The following is a 16,771-nucleotide window of genomic DNA, read 5'->3' on the forward strand; positions in this document are numbered from 1 at the left end:
GGGGAGAAGTTCACAATCCGGTCTCTGTGCAGTTGCAAAGCTCCAACTCACGTCCCGACCCGGTCTGCCCAGACAGCTTCTAGCACGTTCTACATCCGTTCTACTGCCGCCAGTTGGTCCCCCAGTCAGTCTTGGATGGAAGGCTGCCTCCTCAACATCACCCCAGGCCCCAGGTCTGGGGAGGAGCTGGATGCTGCTAAGGACAACAGACAGGGAAGGGCGGTGGGAGTTCATGCTTTTGTATGAATGGATATCTAGTTTAGCTTCAACTTCTGTGGAGGCGCGAGGGGTTTGGGGGGGGGGGGGCAGGAGTGGGGGAAGAAGGGAGGAATGGAAGAAGGAATAGAGAATGGAGGACGGAAGGTCGGGAGGACAGGGAAGTGGGGAGAAGGAAGGTCGGGAGGAAGAGACAACCTGAGTTAAGGACGAACAGGAGGACAGGAGAAGAGGACACACGCAGGACAGGAAGACAGGACTATTAGAAAATTGCATTTGACCCCTTGACCATTTGAGGTCTGGGACACCCAATGAACCTTTGAGTCAGAACCACCCCCCCTTCCCCCCCACCACCACCACCACCGCCATGACCCCGCCCGACTCCTCGCCTGGTACGCCACACTTCCTGCCAAAAGAGCTGCCAAGCGCTGTGCATCTTGGCGCGTAAACAACAGCCGCCAACGCCAACGTTTCCTCAGATGCTCCGGAGAGGCGACCATCAAAGAGCCCCGGAGGACCGGAGGAATCTCTGTCTCTTCCCAACTGACAGCGGCTTCCTCCTAATACTGGCCCCCAGAGCGTCTGTTTAGTGACAACGGAGCGTCGCCTTGGGAGATTTGACGTCGGCCTGTTACTGTTTGCATACCAACGTGTAAGACGGGCCAGCATGTGTCAGAACGCGGACACATGCTGGCCCGTCTGCCTTCGATGCCTCACATCTGTGGCGTCTCTTCCCCCCCCCCCCCCCGCTCTCCGCGCTCCTAGACAAAACCGACGCCATCGCCGACGCTTTGGCACCCCACTGCCCCCCCCCCCCCTCTGTTTCTATGGCGGCGAGGAGCAGAGCCATTACGCGCGGCCCCATCCCACTCGGCCCGAGATAGACCGCCAGAGTTTACGGTTTCAACCACCGAGTAAACAGGACTTGAAACGAAACATCTCTGCCGTCGCCACTTCTGACGGCTCGCTAACGACGCCTCTGTTCCTCCGCTATTGTGTTTAGAGAAGCCCGGGGAGAGTCTTTGAACCTCCGAGAGGAAGACACCACATATGCGTGGTGGGGGGGCTGGAGGGGGGCTCTAAACCCGGCTCCTCATCTCACGAGGCTCTCGTCTCTGTTTCAGGCGAGGCCGATATCAGCAGCTGTGCGGCGTTCGACGCGTGCGTGGGGGAGAGGGAGGGGGGGAAGTCGTCACAAAGAGAAGGGGGGTGCGACGCTCCCGAATGTCATGTTCTAATGACATTCTTCTCCATGCCACAGACGAGGCGAGACACGGTCTGGCGGCGAGACACGCCGGGGTGTGTGTGTGTGTGAAGGGGGGTTGTGTGTGGGGGGGGAGAAGATGGCTGTGGGGGGGGTTAGTAGGTTGAGGAGGGGGGGAGGGGGGGGGGGTTTGAGCTGCTGGAGAAGAATCGCAGGTTTCCGTGAACCGGAACAGAGTTCTGTGCCATTCACTGCTCTTCACTTGACAACTCTACACAGTTGTTCCCCAAGTCCCACCCGGGAACATATCACCACCGCGACTGCGACCCGTGGGCAGTTCTGTCTGGACACCCCTACCAATAACCACCACAACTCAGCAGCTATCCCTATCCTCAGAGAAACCTGCGAGGTGTGTCGTGTTAGAAGGAGCTCGCGTCGGTGCAGCCCAGTCCAGGCCCACTCAGGTAAACATGCTGTGTGGTCGTTCACTCGTACAGGTCACCAGCCGTGTAGCCAAGCGTCTGACGGGGGGGGGGGGGGGGGGGGCATGTTCGGAGCGTGGCGTCTCCTTCGCTCAGGCGTGGCGCCGGCCAGGAGGCCCGTCGGAGCTCCAGAGAGCCAGGTTAATGAACCTGGAGAAAGCGTGACGGCCCCCTCTGCCAGAGGCTGCCAGAGCCTCACACGCAGCCCGGGGCGGCCGAGCCCTCCCTCCCTCTCCCTCCCTCTCACGCACCTACCGCTCTCCATGACATCATCCACCGCTTCGTTAGGACTCCCTGCAACCCTGAGCTATAAAGAAGCAAATTGCAGATCCATTTTTCTGTTTGTTTTTATGTGAGGAGTTTGATTGTTCCCTGTGGGAATCACACACGGAACTGGTTGTCCACTATTGTACACCAGGAGTGGGGCTGGGGCTGGGGCTGGGGCTGGGGTTGGGGCTGGGGCTGGGGCTGAGGCTGGAGCTGGGTGTTTGATTTCAACTGAAAGTCTTTAGGCATAACAATGGTAAAACAAGAAGTGGTGTTCTCATACGTCCCCAGTGCACCTCTGGGGAACCCTGGTATGTAAATCTAACAGCCCTGGCAAAGAGTGCTGCCCAAGGCTGTATACTGTCCACACAACAACATTGCTACATACTGGCAGCCCCAGAGAGGGAGTCCTGCCAGAGCATCAACTGAGAAGCTATACAGCTTTATTCATTGTTTCATGAGAAGTTTATTGAGGTGAACGGCGAAGACATGGCAAAGTGAAACCTCAGACAGAAACACACTCTAATTCATCTGATGTGGAGTTGGTTTCACAGCGTGGAGGCCATTACCATCCTTCTGCTTTTGGTGGTGGTGAGAGAGAGAGAGAGAGCGGTTTGATTTCTCACAGTTGGTGGGTTGTTACGGTTACGGGATCCTGCATGTCTCTCGCTCGGAGCAACCTCTGAGACTTTTCTCTCTCTGTCTTTAACGTGTCCAACTCTCTCTCTCTCTCTCTCTCTCTCTCTCTCTCTCTCTCTCTCTCTCTCTCTCTCTCTCTCTCTCTTTCTCTCTCTCTCTCTCTCTTTCCTAATGTCTCTGCTATCTACAACAGGTCCATAAAAGGTACTATCTTGAAGTTTTTGCCCAATAAAAGATTCGACTTAAAAGCAAACTAAATAGGGTTCCCTGAACTGAAGAAGGCTGAACTGGAGAACCTTTCATGGTTCTCAGTAGCGCTCTTTCCTCCATGACTCCAAGCGGAAAAGCCAAACCCAGATCCACACAGTAAAACCCTCCGACCGTCCACCCAGCCTGCCCCAGCATGGAGAACACTGTCCTGGCTTGTTAAAGTCGCTACACGGAAAACGACATCAAACCTCCCACATGTGAAGCATGTGACTTTATTTGTCACGGCCCTAGAAGTCACACTTTGCGTTAGAAAAAAAAAACAAAAACAACGAAGGATGGTAGCGAAGCTCGCTGTGCTGAAGGCACATTTCTGTTCCAATTTAGAAGAAAATATGTTGGACTCGCCCCCCACTCCTTCCCAGCTGGAAACAGTCAAGGCTTTAGGGTCGAGCTTTTTTATTCCCAGTTGACTTTAACAGATCGTACTGCATGCACGTGGTTATAATTTAGTCCAATCCCGCTGCTTACAATGATTCGCCAGCATGTGTCTGCACAAACACATTTGTTTTCGGAGTTATTAGCTGAGCCGGGGAGTTAGAGGGACCCCAGCCCAGCAGACGAGGCTCAGGGGCCTGGTAGAGAGGCTGTGGGGCAGGGAGAGAGAGGTTTCCGGGGGGGACAGGAAGAGGGGTTTTGGGGGGTAGGGAGAGCGGTTTCCGGGCTAGGAAGAGATGCTCCAAGGCCGGAGGCTCCGGGGTGGGGGGGTGGGGGGGCAGCCACACATTGGAGGGAGGAATGGATCAGTTCACCTGGCTGGAGAGCAGGCTGGACCCTCATCTTGCTCTCCAGTGAAAACAGAGAGATGTCCCAAACTGAGCCGTCCCCTTCGTACGACTGACCACACCTCAGAACACGCCGTGGGATTCCAGAGCTAGCTCTCGCTCTCGCCCATTGGGTACCACGGGTAGGTACCCAATGGGCGAGAGCGAGAGCTCAGTTTAAGCCGATGGGACACTTGGAGTGAGACCGACCTTGGCCTCGGAGAGACCTGTAAGAGTAGAAGCTGGAGACCCTGTGGAGTCGCTGTAGGGCCCTGCTGGACCCACGAGCTGTCAAATGCAAGGGTGCTGGATTTAGACGAGCGACTCCGAGAAAATCAAACACACCTCTTATTAGATTTATGTATCTGACCTAGATCTGCTGCTCGGACCACAGCGACCCCTTAAACCCTGCAGCATGGCAGCCAGGATAGACAACACAACAGCCTCTACAACGTCACCTCAGACAGCCTGTTTAGATAACGCCTAACCGGGTTAAACTCTTAGATGGGTTCTGATAAGGTTGATGTGGGCTAGATGATGGGTCTGTTCCCTCCAGAGCCCTCTTCCCTTTCCCACTGCAGCACTACCTTCACCCACCCACTGACTGGCCCGTACCCCTCCACCTGGTCTTAGAGCAGGTGGCCGTTTACGACCCCGCCGAGTGGGATCACTGTGGGAGACGAGCTGTGCGTCATCACGTTGGACTTATCACTGTCTGGGTCCGAGCCAAGCAGGACACTTTGAGTTCGGTTTATGTTTCTGATCGGCTCTGGGGCTCTTCGACCTCTGTCTCTGTCTCTCTCTCTCTTTGTTTCTCGTTCTCTCTGTTTCTGTTTCACTCTCTCTCTGTCTCTCTGGGTCTCCATGTCCTTCTTGAAGAGAGACTTTCCAATTGCTTACATTCCTCTCGAGATGAGAGACGTTCGTGTTAAACTTTGCTTTTCTCCGGGGAAGAGGAGTTGTTGACGGGGCAGGCGAGTGGGGGGGAGAGAGGAGAGGTGGAGGGCTGGGAGGAGAGTGGGGGGGAGGAGAGGTGGAGGGCTGGGAGGAGAGTGGGGGGGGGAGAGGAGAGGTGGAGGGCTGGAAGGAGAGCAAAAAGAAGGAGGAGGCGCCGTAGCTGAAGCGAGCACACCTGTTGGTGGTTTATCACTCATAAACCTCACGCCTCGTTCTCACACCTGCGGCCCGACACGCAGGAAGTCATTCGTTCGCTCACACGTGGCTGAGAGAGGGAGAGAGAGAGAGAGAGAGGGGGAGAGAGGGAGAGAGAGAGGGAGAGAGAGAGAGAGAGAGAGAGAGAGAGAGAGAGAGAGAGAGAGAGAGAGGAGAGAGAGAGAGAGAGAGAGAGAGAGGGAGAGAGAGAGAGAGAGAGAGAGAGAGAGAGGGGTCTTCCCCTGGACTGTCTGACCGCGCCCCCCCTCCCCCCCCTCACACACACACACACACAGATAGGGGTGAACATGAGTCAGGCAACAGTTCTACCCCATTAACCCTTTAACAAGGCCCAATGTCCACACCCTGCCCCCGCCCCCCCCCTCCTCCGCCCCTGCCATCAGGAAGATCAGAGTGGGTCTCAAGGGTCAAAAGTGGATGCCACAGTGGGAGGGAGATGACTACGACACGGTCTTGGCTTCACATATGGTCCCCACTATAACACCTCCGACATCAAAGCCCCCTTCCCCCAACGCACCGACCCCCCAGCCCCCACCTTCCATTCCCCTTCCCGGCATTCGTTCAGCCAACACACACACACACACACACACACCACCTATCCTTCACCCCACCTCACCCCTTCCTCGACCCTCTATCACCCCCCCCCTCCCCCCTCCCTCCCCGCCCCTCCGCCGTTGCATCTCCGCGCCCCCTCCTTGCCCATCCTCGCTCGTCCTCCCCCCCTCTTTTTTTCACCTCTCCCTCACCCCTCCTCCCCTCTCGTGTGATCTATTGGTGACCGTCTCGATAAACGTTGTGTCATCGTCACTTCCGATGATGATAAGGCATTGGAAATGTTTCCCTGAAAGCAAACCGCTCGGCCACATACGATCAGCTGTCGAGCAAGATTCGACCGCGAATCTAGCAAGATTCGATCACGAATAGAAGAGTCGAATCTAATAACACTCATCATTCCACACCGAATGGCGTTACTACTGGAAACACACACCAGAATGTCTCTGGAAACACATCAGGATATGGAAGCATTAGCGTGAAGCCTCCGATTATGACGGTCTATTAGAGGAGCCGTGGATGTGTTTGTGGCTGTGGGGAGTCAGGGAGAGCACAGAGCACTGGTACTAAAGCAGCATTCCTGGGTGTTAGCATTGAACCGGGATATGAAGAACCAGGCTGAGCTGGTACTGAGCCTGGGCTGGGAGCCTTCTGATCCCTGTGCTGGGACAGAGGGAGGCTGTGGGGGGGGGGGGGGGGGGGCTGTGTGTGTGTGTGTGTGGGGGGGGGGGCAGGGGGGGACAGGCAGGAGCCCCCCAACCCCGAGGCCTGAAGAACAAAACCTGAAGCGTAAAGTGAGCAAAACCAGGAGGAAGTTCATCTCACCATGTGTGTTTCTGGGCTGGTGGACGGCGTGTGTGTGTATGTGTGTGTGTGTGTGTGTGTGGGGGGGGGGGGGGGGGGGGGGTTAGATAATGTGATACGGAGGGATGAGATTAACAGGTGGGCACCCTGCCATCCTCAGCCATGGGTGGCATGATGGGGCTGCAGGGGTGGCGATGTAGAGAGACCCGCCCACCTGGCAGGCGCCGACACGCTGCCGCTATGCACCCGCCGCTACCAACACACAACTAATGAGTTTTCATGTGCTGCCAGTTGTTATGGGTCGCAGGGGTGGGGGCCGAAAACGCAGGGTGGAATGATGCTGTTCGTCCTGTATGTATGGTGTGTCTGTGTGTGTGTGTGTGTGTATAGGAAATAGAGCTTCGCTCACCACTAAAAAGACCTTTAACATTTAAGTGCGTGTGTATGTATGTGTGTGTTTGTGTGATATAATTGATGATGATAACCAGCCCCAGTCCGTCTGTCGGGCTATTGTCCATTCCTGGGCCGGGTCGGTCCTGTCTCTGGAGCCATTAGCTTGGTAAACACGTTAGCTCCACGCGCCGACCCCAGATACCTCACACCTATCAGTTAGGAGGGCTAGCTGACACATGTTTACACGTGGGGTGGGGGTGGTACGGGGGGCTGCTCAGACCTGGCTTTGCTTCAAATCAAATAATGCTGAGCTGGGGAGAAGCCAGCCAAAATGTAACACAAGTGTACATAATGTTGGGGAAAAGGACGGAATCTGAAAAATGTTAATGGACTTTTCTCCTTGCAGTTTTTTTTTTTAGGGTGGATGGGTGGTTGGGGGGGGGGGGGGGGTGGTTGGGGGGGGGGGGTGTTGTGTACCAATCTGCCTACCACAGGTTGGTCTCTGTGTCTGGGTCCCCTGCTGGGAGGGAGGGGGGGCTCATGAGGAGCAGAGAATGCTGAAACTCACCACAACTGAGGCAACGAAGAGTCCCCAAACAGATTAGTTACGGGGGGGGGGAGATCCCACCACTCTCTCTCTCTCTCTCTCTCTCTCTCTCTCTCTCTCTCTCTCTCTCTCTCTCTCTCTCTCTCTCTCTCTCTCTCTCTCTCTCTCTCTCTCTCTCCTCTCTCTCTCTCTCTCTCTCTCTCTCAGCAAGAGCCAAGAACACAACAGCACAGAGCCCCCGAGTCAACACAAACAACGGCAAGACCAACAAAAACAAGGACAGCAGCCCCCAGACGGGCCCTCCACTGGCGGAGCTAGGGATAGTCCCGCTGCAGCCCTGGAAGGGTCCACTTGTTGAGCATTACCAAGCATGCCGGAGGGGCGGGCGCCTCCGAATGCTTTGTTGCGCCCCGACGGGAAATGTCCTACTCCAGACTTCACCCACCTGATCTAACCGTGTGACTCCGGTTTGTGCTAGACGCTCCTTCTCGCCGGGGGAGATTCATTCCGTGATTGATGAGCCATCTCATCGGTTAGTCCAGATGTTACACGGCTGTAACGTCTCATTCGCCCGCTCCTCCGCTCCTCTCCCTGTCTCTCTCCCCCCCCGTCCCTTTCCCTCCTCTCCCGCTGCTCCGACAGCCCTGATGTCGGGCGGATGAACCTCGGAGGCCTCTGTACATCCGACACGCACGCTATCTCTCTCTCTCTCTGTTTACCCCCGCCCTCCCTGCTTCTTCTCCCTCACTCTCTCTCCCTCCCTCTCTCTCTCTGTCTGTCTGTCTACAGACAATGAGCTCGGCGGCGGGGTCCAGTAATAACTAGCAGGCCCTGTCTGTGCCTGATTAAAAAAAAACACCAGGGCTTCTGTGTTCCGCAGGCCCACCAGGCTCAGCCCCTAACCCAGCCTAGAACCATCCTTGGGCTAGGCCCTCGCCCAGTCTGGGTCCATCCTGACCCTGTATTTGTATTTGTGTGTGTGGGTATGTGTGTGTCTCGGGGGGGTTGGGGGGGGGGCTCCATGTCTCCTATTACCAGTCGTTGCAGATCGATGCAGAGCAGGTTCAGACACACAGAGGAACACACACAGACACGGCCAACAAGAGCAACGCTGGGGCTCACTGCAGTAACACTACACTGGCTGTTCAACCATCCGCCTCCCACTCCTCCTCCTCCTCCTCCCCTCCTCAGCCTCCCCCTTCGCTCTCCTCCTCCTCCTCCCCTCCTCAGCCTCCCCCTTCGCTCTCCTCCTCCTCTTCCTCCCCGGGCCGCGCGTCGCCTTTACACCTGAGTGCTGTCGCCGTTTGAACCTTTTCAAAACTCCCTCTCCTCCCCTTTGCCCTCTTCCTCTCCGTTCTTCCTGTTCCTCTTATCCCTGCGCTCCCCTCCTGTCCCCTCCTCCCCTCCTGTCCTGGCCAGGACCGGTACCTGTGAAACCTCCCATGACTCATGGTTTGTTTAAATGCTTCTTTTGTGTTGTTGTTTTATGCACACCACTTAGAAACGATTCCCACATTAGAATTTTTACAGCCCAATAAACTCTGGACTATGGAACCCAACTGGCTGGCCATATTTAGTAGCTTTATAAGGAAACGTCTTAAGGTGTAATTGCTATAGGCGGCTGTACTATTAAGAGAATAACGTAGGTGAGTGATACTAACTCTGCCTTGCACCGGGGGGAGGGACACTGGACCTTTTGTCTACAGCACCGCAGTTTCCAATCACCACGGGGAAATATGGAGTGTATTATAAGATTTATATAATAAGTCCATTTTATTTCACATTTCCGAAAATGAACTTTTACAGAGTGGTAAAATGTAGCCTGAAAGAAAACCATCTGTTTGGAGTTTAGGGCGGCCAGCATCTGGGCTCCTCTGATGACAATGATGGAGGGTGGGGGAGGATCGCCCCCCCCCCCCACCCCGAGTATTCCCCTCCACACAGAGGGAGTCCACACACACACACATACGGCTCTCTACTGTGACTTGACGGATGGAAACCGGTAGAAGTGTTACAACACTCATCTGACTTGTCCGTGCGAAACAGATCTTCCTCAGTCAGTGCTCACACATCAAACAACTGGGGGGGGGGGGGCGTGGGTAATGAGACACTACATTCTCTATTCTCTGCTCGCAAAACGAGCATACATACTGCAACAACATACTGTATACTTTGTGCCTAAAATATGTTGTGATTTAAAAAGTACTAATCCAAACAATTTGGGTCGTCTCTTCCGAGCCAGAATTGTGCAAGTTCAGTTGGAAGGGGACTGGACACTTTCTTGCACCATAGAGGGTTCTTCAGGTGGATCTGTGGGGGAACCCCTGGAAAACCCCTTCAGAAACCTTTCCAGGTTCTATAATACGTAGAACTATAACAAAGACAACATGTAGAACTTATAATTCGATTTATTTTCGACAGAGAAATGATACTGGATGCAAAGTGAAACACGCACACACGCTTGCTGGGGCACTTGTGTGTGTGGAAGGGAGGGGGGGGGGGGCTGGGAGAGAAAGGGAACTCAGTTCCTCAGCACGGAGGCTGGGAGTCCGGTCAGGGCTAGGCTTGCAATAATCCCTCTCAGGTGATGCAGTTCACAATCAGCCTTCTTCAACTGATCTGCTTAAATATGTCCCCCCCCCCCCCTCCCTCCCCACCTCCAGCCCCCCCCCCCCCCACACCCCCACCCCCTCTTCTCATCCCTAAAAAGCCCCTTCACTGGTGGCTGAGCCTGCGAGGACTTGGGGCTACTGCTATTCCACACCGCCAACCTCAGATCGCTTTTCAGCGTTTCCGTAAAGCGATCGTTCCACGGGCCGGTTGGCGCGGAAATGGACTGATGCACATCGTACAGGGTTCCTAAGAAGCAGCCAGGGCAGACGCATGGTGGAATAAGGCAGTCACACACACACACACGACAGGACGCAGGGCTCCCATCCCGGGGATTAGCGTGGCATCATGTGAAAAAGCCTTGTTAAAAGACATGCCATCTGTGGCACTCCTTCACTTTTTCCTAGGGCAGGCTGGTGTGGCTAAGGAACCCGGTGAGGCTGGGGAGGTGGTGAGGCTGGGGAAGTGGTAAGGCTGGGGAGGAAAAGTAAGCTGGTGAGGCTGGGGAAGGTGGGTGAGGCTGGGGAGGCTGAGGAGGCTGGGGAGGCTGCCTGGAGCCTGCAGCCACTTCATCAACCTATCCTGCTGGATCCAACATTAACACTTACACCCACCAACCTGGGACCCTTTCAGCTCTCAGCACATAAAGCCCTGGTTTCCATAACTCATGGTGTGTATGTGTGTGTGTGTGTATGCGTGTGTGTCCGTGTCTGTATGAGAGCGAGAGACTGAGTGAGTTAGAGAGGAGGAGTAAATGAGTGAGAGAGAAACAGAGACTGAGTAAAAAGAGAGAGAGACACAGAAGGGGGGGGGGGGGACACACACACACGTGTATATCTACTGGGAGGCGGAGCTTTGGACTCTTCCAAAACCAAAAGCTCAAAGTTCTCGCTAAGATACAAGGGGGTCCCTGTCCGATCACGAAATACAAATGACAGTAAGTCCCCCGGCTCCGCCTCCGCTGCTCCTCTCTCCTGCTGGATGGCCTTGCCATGCCCAGGTCTCACACAGTCAGCAGATGGCATCATTACCACAGCATTACACAACCACAAAGTCCTACTTCAAACTCTACCTATGGTGTGATGTCATCATGAGGAAGTAAGCCTTTGTTCGTAACGAGTGGCAATAATGCAAAGTGCAGCTAGGATGTCATTACGAGTATCAGTACCTCAGCGAGTGCAGCGATGATGTCATAATGACCAGTAATACTCCAGAGTGCAGCTAAGGTGTCATTATGAGTAGTAATAACTGCAGAGTGTAGCTATGATGTCATCCCAGGCCACGCTGGCACAGACTCCCCTGCTCTAGCAGGCAGGGTGGGGGGGGTGTTGGGTGGGGGGTAGGGGGGCCATGGAGGTGTAAATTTAATATGTTTCTTCGTCTGTTTTTACGAAGAGGGAAAACCTCTTGTTGAACTGGGGATGCAGTCGTGCGGTGTGGGAACCTGTGAGAGAGGACCGGCCCGGAGAGAAACCTACCCTTGCTCTCCCCCCACTCGTAGCCCCGCTCATTATAACGGTATGATTCAATCGGCCTCCCTTACACTCCACTAGGCTAAGCTAGCCATAAATATAAACGCCAAAGGCTTGACATGTCCCGGCCAGCGAATACCTTTCAGGTAAAGACATTTGTTAGTCTACACACAGGATATTTTTCTTTATGCATAAAGCACGCGTGTCTGGGGAGATTAACGTGGCCAACTCATATTGAGTTGAAGCAGAGTGCGCAGGGTTGTGGAGAGAGAGAGAGAGCTGATTGCCAGACAGTGTGTATATAAAGCCGTCACTGGATTCTTGAGGGCAAGGAAAATATCCAAGCGTTGCGAGTCTATTGAACGGTGATCTCTCCCATGGACTTCTTTAAATAATCATGATGAATAGAGGAAGTAGGCAGCCCCTAAGGCTTGGCCGTACGCCACCCCCCCCCCCCCCCCCATGCTAGCTGTCGCTCACAGCCTCGAACATGCTCGCGAACAACAGGAACCCGACCCTTCCAGAACCCCCCTCCCCCACGCTTTTCCTCCAGCTGGAGTGGGTCCATGCAGCCACCCCCCTGGTCTGGGGGCTGGTGGTCTAGGGGGTGGTGGTCTGGGGGGTGGTGGTCTGGGGGGTGGTGGTCTGGGGGGTGGTGGTCTGGGGGGTGGTGGGCTGGGGGCTGGTGGGCTGGGGGCTGTGGTGTGTCGACTGGAGCATCCAGCTAGGGGGGCTCAGAGAGCTTACTGAAGGTCAACATGTGAACAGCTAAGCCTCATGCTGTTCTCAGGGTCAAATGGGCGAGTTAACCTGCTGCTCTCTCTCGCCTCCCCCCCCCTCCCTCAACTTCTCATTCCACCCTCTCTACCTTTCTCTTTCTCCATCTCTCCCTCTCGCTCTCCCTTTCTCTATATCTCTCTCTCACACAATCTTCGAGGCACACATACATATTAAAAGAATTATACATGATACCCTCAAGCCAAAAAAGCATGCCCTAAACCACAAACACGCAACTACTGTTTGCTACCTCTACGACCTCTCATCATACAACATAGCTCAAAGTTGAACTGCGCCAAAAAGTTTGATCCCATTAAGAAAATTATATTACGGAGTATCTGAGATCACACAATCCTTATAGAAAATCTGAAGAGCAGAGAAACGTGTGTGCCAGTACCCCGCGGTGATTGCTTGATTATTTGCAGATGGGCAGCGGAGGGCTCGCGAAGAGCAGGCTCCTCGTGGCACGCAGTGCATGGGATTAAATGTGTGATTGTCTTGTAATTTACAAGCCCCCCCCAAAAAAAAAAATGTGAAAGAAGGACCCTCTTAACTGCAGTCGGTACGCCCCCCTCGAGCTCCATGTCTTCTGTTCAAGATAGCATGAAATCAATGAGAATAGAATTCACACCCTTTGATTAACCTTCGCTAGTCCCCCTTGGCGCTGCCCTTAGGACCTTGCTTGTGTCGCGGAGGCACAGAGGGGGTCTGCAACAGCCGGCCAACTGGTCCCACCGTCATTTTATTCATTCCCACTCTCTGTATTTACCAAGGGGGATAAATCCCCCGCGCTTCCCCAGGGGCGATTGTTATGCGGGTACCAACTGTTCAAAGATAACTCTGTGGTTATGAGATCAATTAAAACCAGCTTAGGGAGTAGGATAGGGCCAATTCACATGAGAGTGGAAGGGGCTCCCATGGCATCTATTCATTATACAACTCTTTCTATCTGCCCTAAGCCGCTTCGCGATAGAGCAACACTAGTAGCGGCTCTGTCCCATCTCGTCGCCACACTGGAAGTTCCACATTTAATTAAAGATACAGTTCGGTCTTTGTTGGCAATGATAGTCCGACACGTTAAAGCGCTGAGATCACGGTGGAACGTGAGCAGTCTGTTTGACAAAATATGTGCAGTGGCACTTGTGTTCCAATATACAATCACCTAGGCTATTCTAAGAACAGGCAAGCCTGCCAGTCTCTTAACAAATATAATTTGGCGGAAAACCCCAGATGGATTTTACGCGTAAGAGGATGCTTTCAAATAATCAAATAGTCCAACTGTGAAGCACCGTGCTGGATAGTAAAATGACAAATTACCCATATATAATCAATTTGCTACGATAGCCAGGATTGACTTGCTGCAATGTAGACATGTAAACTCCGCCACCAAGGATTTTACCTGAGCGCACGTTTACCAATCACATTTATAAACGGTAGGCCTACTAAATTGTATGCTCTGAACTACTAAACTAACCAGTCCGTGTAAGAAGTGTACCGGACTTGGCTGGATTGCCAACTGTGCGCTGTAACAGTCAGTGCGTAATGGATAATAGTCAATAGTTGATGTAGGCTACCTGAGATTATAATTCCTCATCGTACACGCTCCTTTCAGTTTGCCAAGAGTGTGCATCAACATATCAATGTGAGAGTCTACTTCAGATATATTCATTCATAATTGTTGAGGTCCAGAAAACTATCCACAACTTATTCCGTTCAACGTTCCCAGTGGTTAAGGGTGTTATACGCTGGCAATGATAGCCTTACCTCTCTTGTTTCTTCTCCAACGAGGCGACTGCGTTTGACAGTTGCTGTACTCCATACAGTTCAACACGATAAGAGCAAAGGAGAATAGTCGAAACTGCATCTGGGCGGCTGGTCTGATGTTCCGAATGGATGTCGAATAAGAAACGCCGACGGTACTCGGGTTGTATTCTCTGATTCGGTGTCCTCCAGTTTCTTGAATGTTTCCAACGTGTCAAACATTAAACGAGCAGCGGTAACATAGTATCTCACCGCCGGATAGTATCATTTTATGAAGAAGTACAGGGATCATTCAATCACAAAAGTCCCTTTGAGAGCTGTGGAGAGATTGATGAAGAAGGTTAAAGTGATAACAACTAACGAGATCAGCGTCTATTAAAAAACGGACAGTTGTCTTAACTGTGTTTGTAGGCTACACTAAAACGAAGAGCAATGAGATAATCCAAGCATTCTTCCCACGTGTGAATTTACGTATGCACGTTTATCAAAATAACCTACATGAAATTATCTACAACGGCGTGGTTACGTCCTAAATCACTTCGTATAACCCTCTAACGGAAGACAATGTGATTATAGACTACTGGATTACATTTGACAACATAAACTACCTGCATGAATGGAAGCTTCAGTCAATTTAGGTTCCTTCCGAATACCAGAGAATGGTAGGAGCATCCAGCATCACTCTCGTTGTGAAAAGTTGTTCTTCAGAGAACAGCGGTCCGAGAATAGCGGTAATGTAGCCTATTTTCTTTCCTCAGTTGACGCGCTCCGATCTGAGTTTATTCCGTTTACCTGTGTTTCCCAGTAAAGCGGGCGCCGTCTCTCCGTTAGCGAACTCTTCTACTGCAATTTAGAGTCCATCAAATGTTCTGTTTGAATGTAGAGACTGAAATCTAGTAAAATCTCTCCAAGTGTGCATCTGCGGCGCGTAGTCGAGGTAAAGTGGAGGACTCGCACTGGTCCTGATGCTTGGGTGCTTTCTCATATAGCTGCTCTCGTGACGTGGAGATTTCTAGATGTGTGGGGCTGCTCAGATTTAGAAGCCCCCTTGGCCAGAGTGAAGGATTTTTTTCTTTCTGTTAGAGATTGAGGATGTCACATTCTATTAAATTGCCCGAATCCCTTCCAAACAGAGGTGCCCCGGATACGAGATTGTATTAGGGGCCAAAGATAGCCTACCGGAGCCCTGATGTGAGAGGGAAATTAAGCAGAACAATGGGTGGGCGTTTAATCACCCGAGGTTGCGAATTCGATGACCTATACTCTACCCTCTCCTAATCCAAATGATTATAGATCGAAGTTTCACAAACACATCCGGGACTCTTTGACTTCCCATTTCATTATGAGTAGGTTATTCCCCAAATAACTAGCTACCTGCGTAAAATAAAACAGGCCTGCCGGATTTTCGTCGACGTCACCCAAAATGTGTATTAAAGCCGAAATTACACCTGGGATGTTGCCGATGACCATTCAAGATGGACACATGAAGCTCAAAGTTAATGTGTTCATTTAGATAGCATCGACGGTCATGGTTCGTTAAGGAGCTGCTCTTACATGTGTTGATCAACGATGATGTAAAAACGGCCAGCTCATCTAGCCTACTTTCAAGACTTCAACTTTCTTTGGTGTTCTTATTTAAATACAGTCACGCCAATCATCAAAATTACACCAAATTAGTTTTAGAACTGCACTAATCACATCACAATTTTCTATATTGGGCTACATAGACTATGTAAATAAGCGTCAACAAGTAGCCTATTGCATCGGATTGGTTTGTTTGCGGTATTTTCCATCAATTCGAGGCTGTGTTCTGAAATTGGCTATAATCCATTCACCGATTTATTTTATAAATAATTTAAGTGCGATAAAATAGAGTCGGCACTATGTTTAAAAGTGTCAAGAGTTCTTTGTAAGACAAAAGTGGTCCTACTAACAGTCTATTTCCTGTAAATCCATTGTTTTGCACGCAGGTCGTTTTATCTCATTACTTTTGGTTCATCATTCATCCCGACGGTGCCACTCATGGACACCACTGTTCCTGAGATGACGACTGAGATGTAAATGCTCTACTCCGTCCGACCACTAGGTGTGGCACTTAATCTTTTATTTATTCCAGGAAATAATTTGTGTAACAGTGTTGGTTGTAAACGACACATATGTTCGTGTCAAGTAGTTACACAGCCCAGAGTCGATGAAGGGAGCAGAAGTAAACATGCATATCATATGAGGTTTATTTCAGGCGGACCTGTTTGTGTAATGTCAAGACGTTTCCAGACAGAACACAGACGATCAAACTCCACACATTTAGACAGTGAAGGGGAAAACATTAGGGCCCAGTTTCCCATACATGGATTAAGCCTAGTCCCAGACTAAAACCGTGCATTACATTTTTATCTTACTTTAGGACGAGGCTTAATCCATGTCTGGGAAACTGGGCCTAAATAATACAAATCGCAACGCCCACCCAAAAGAGATCCATCTTCCATCTTGATATGTCTGAATTTCACTTGCCAAACATACTTTCACTGATTCTAGACAGAGCAACGTCTAACCTCAAGCAATAAAAAAAAATCACAATGCAAGTGTTCCATTTAATCACAGGAACAGCTTGCAAACCATCTTTGGGGGAAAACCTCTAACATTATATAAAAAACACACACGGAAAATATGGACGTTTCCTCACCAAAACCGAGTGACCTTTCGCCCGGCATTGTTTGTTTATTTATTCAGGGAAGGGTGACGGCCAGTGTGGTTGGAGGGCTGCTACTCCGCTAGCCGCTAGTCTGGAGCTGGTCTGGACTTGGGACTAAAACAACCTTGTAGGGGCCACTGTGAAGGTGAAT

General features: G+C 51.8%; 1 protein-coding gene across 1 annotated transcript in view; it reads right to left on the reverse strand.

Annotated features, from left to right (window-relative positions):
- rspo2 (R-spondin 2) overlaps nucleotides 1-14,938 on the reverse strand; it is a 42,970-nt gene extending 28,032 nt beyond the window's left edge. Inside the window, exons 1-2 of the mRNA XM_062465038.1 lie at nucleotides 14,537-14,938; nucleotides 13,932-14,245 (exon numbers count right to left, since the gene is read on the reverse strand). Coding sequence (XP_062321022.1) covers nucleotides 13,932-14,031 — 100 coding nt within the window. The 5' untranslated portion in view covers nucleotides 14,032-14,245; nucleotides 14,537-14,938. The remainder of the gene's footprint in view (nucleotides 1-13,931; nucleotides 14,246-14,536) is intronic.
- Nucleotides 14,939-16,771: the final 1,833 nt, after the last annotated feature.

The sequence above is a fragment of the Osmerus eperlanus genome, chromosome 7 (assembly GCF_963692335.1).
Source record: "Osmerus eperlanus chromosome 7, fOsmEpe2.1, whole genome shotgun sequence".
Lineage (NCBI taxonomy): Eukaryota > Metazoa > Chordata > Actinopteri > Osmeriformes > Osmeridae > Osmerus > Osmerus eperlanus.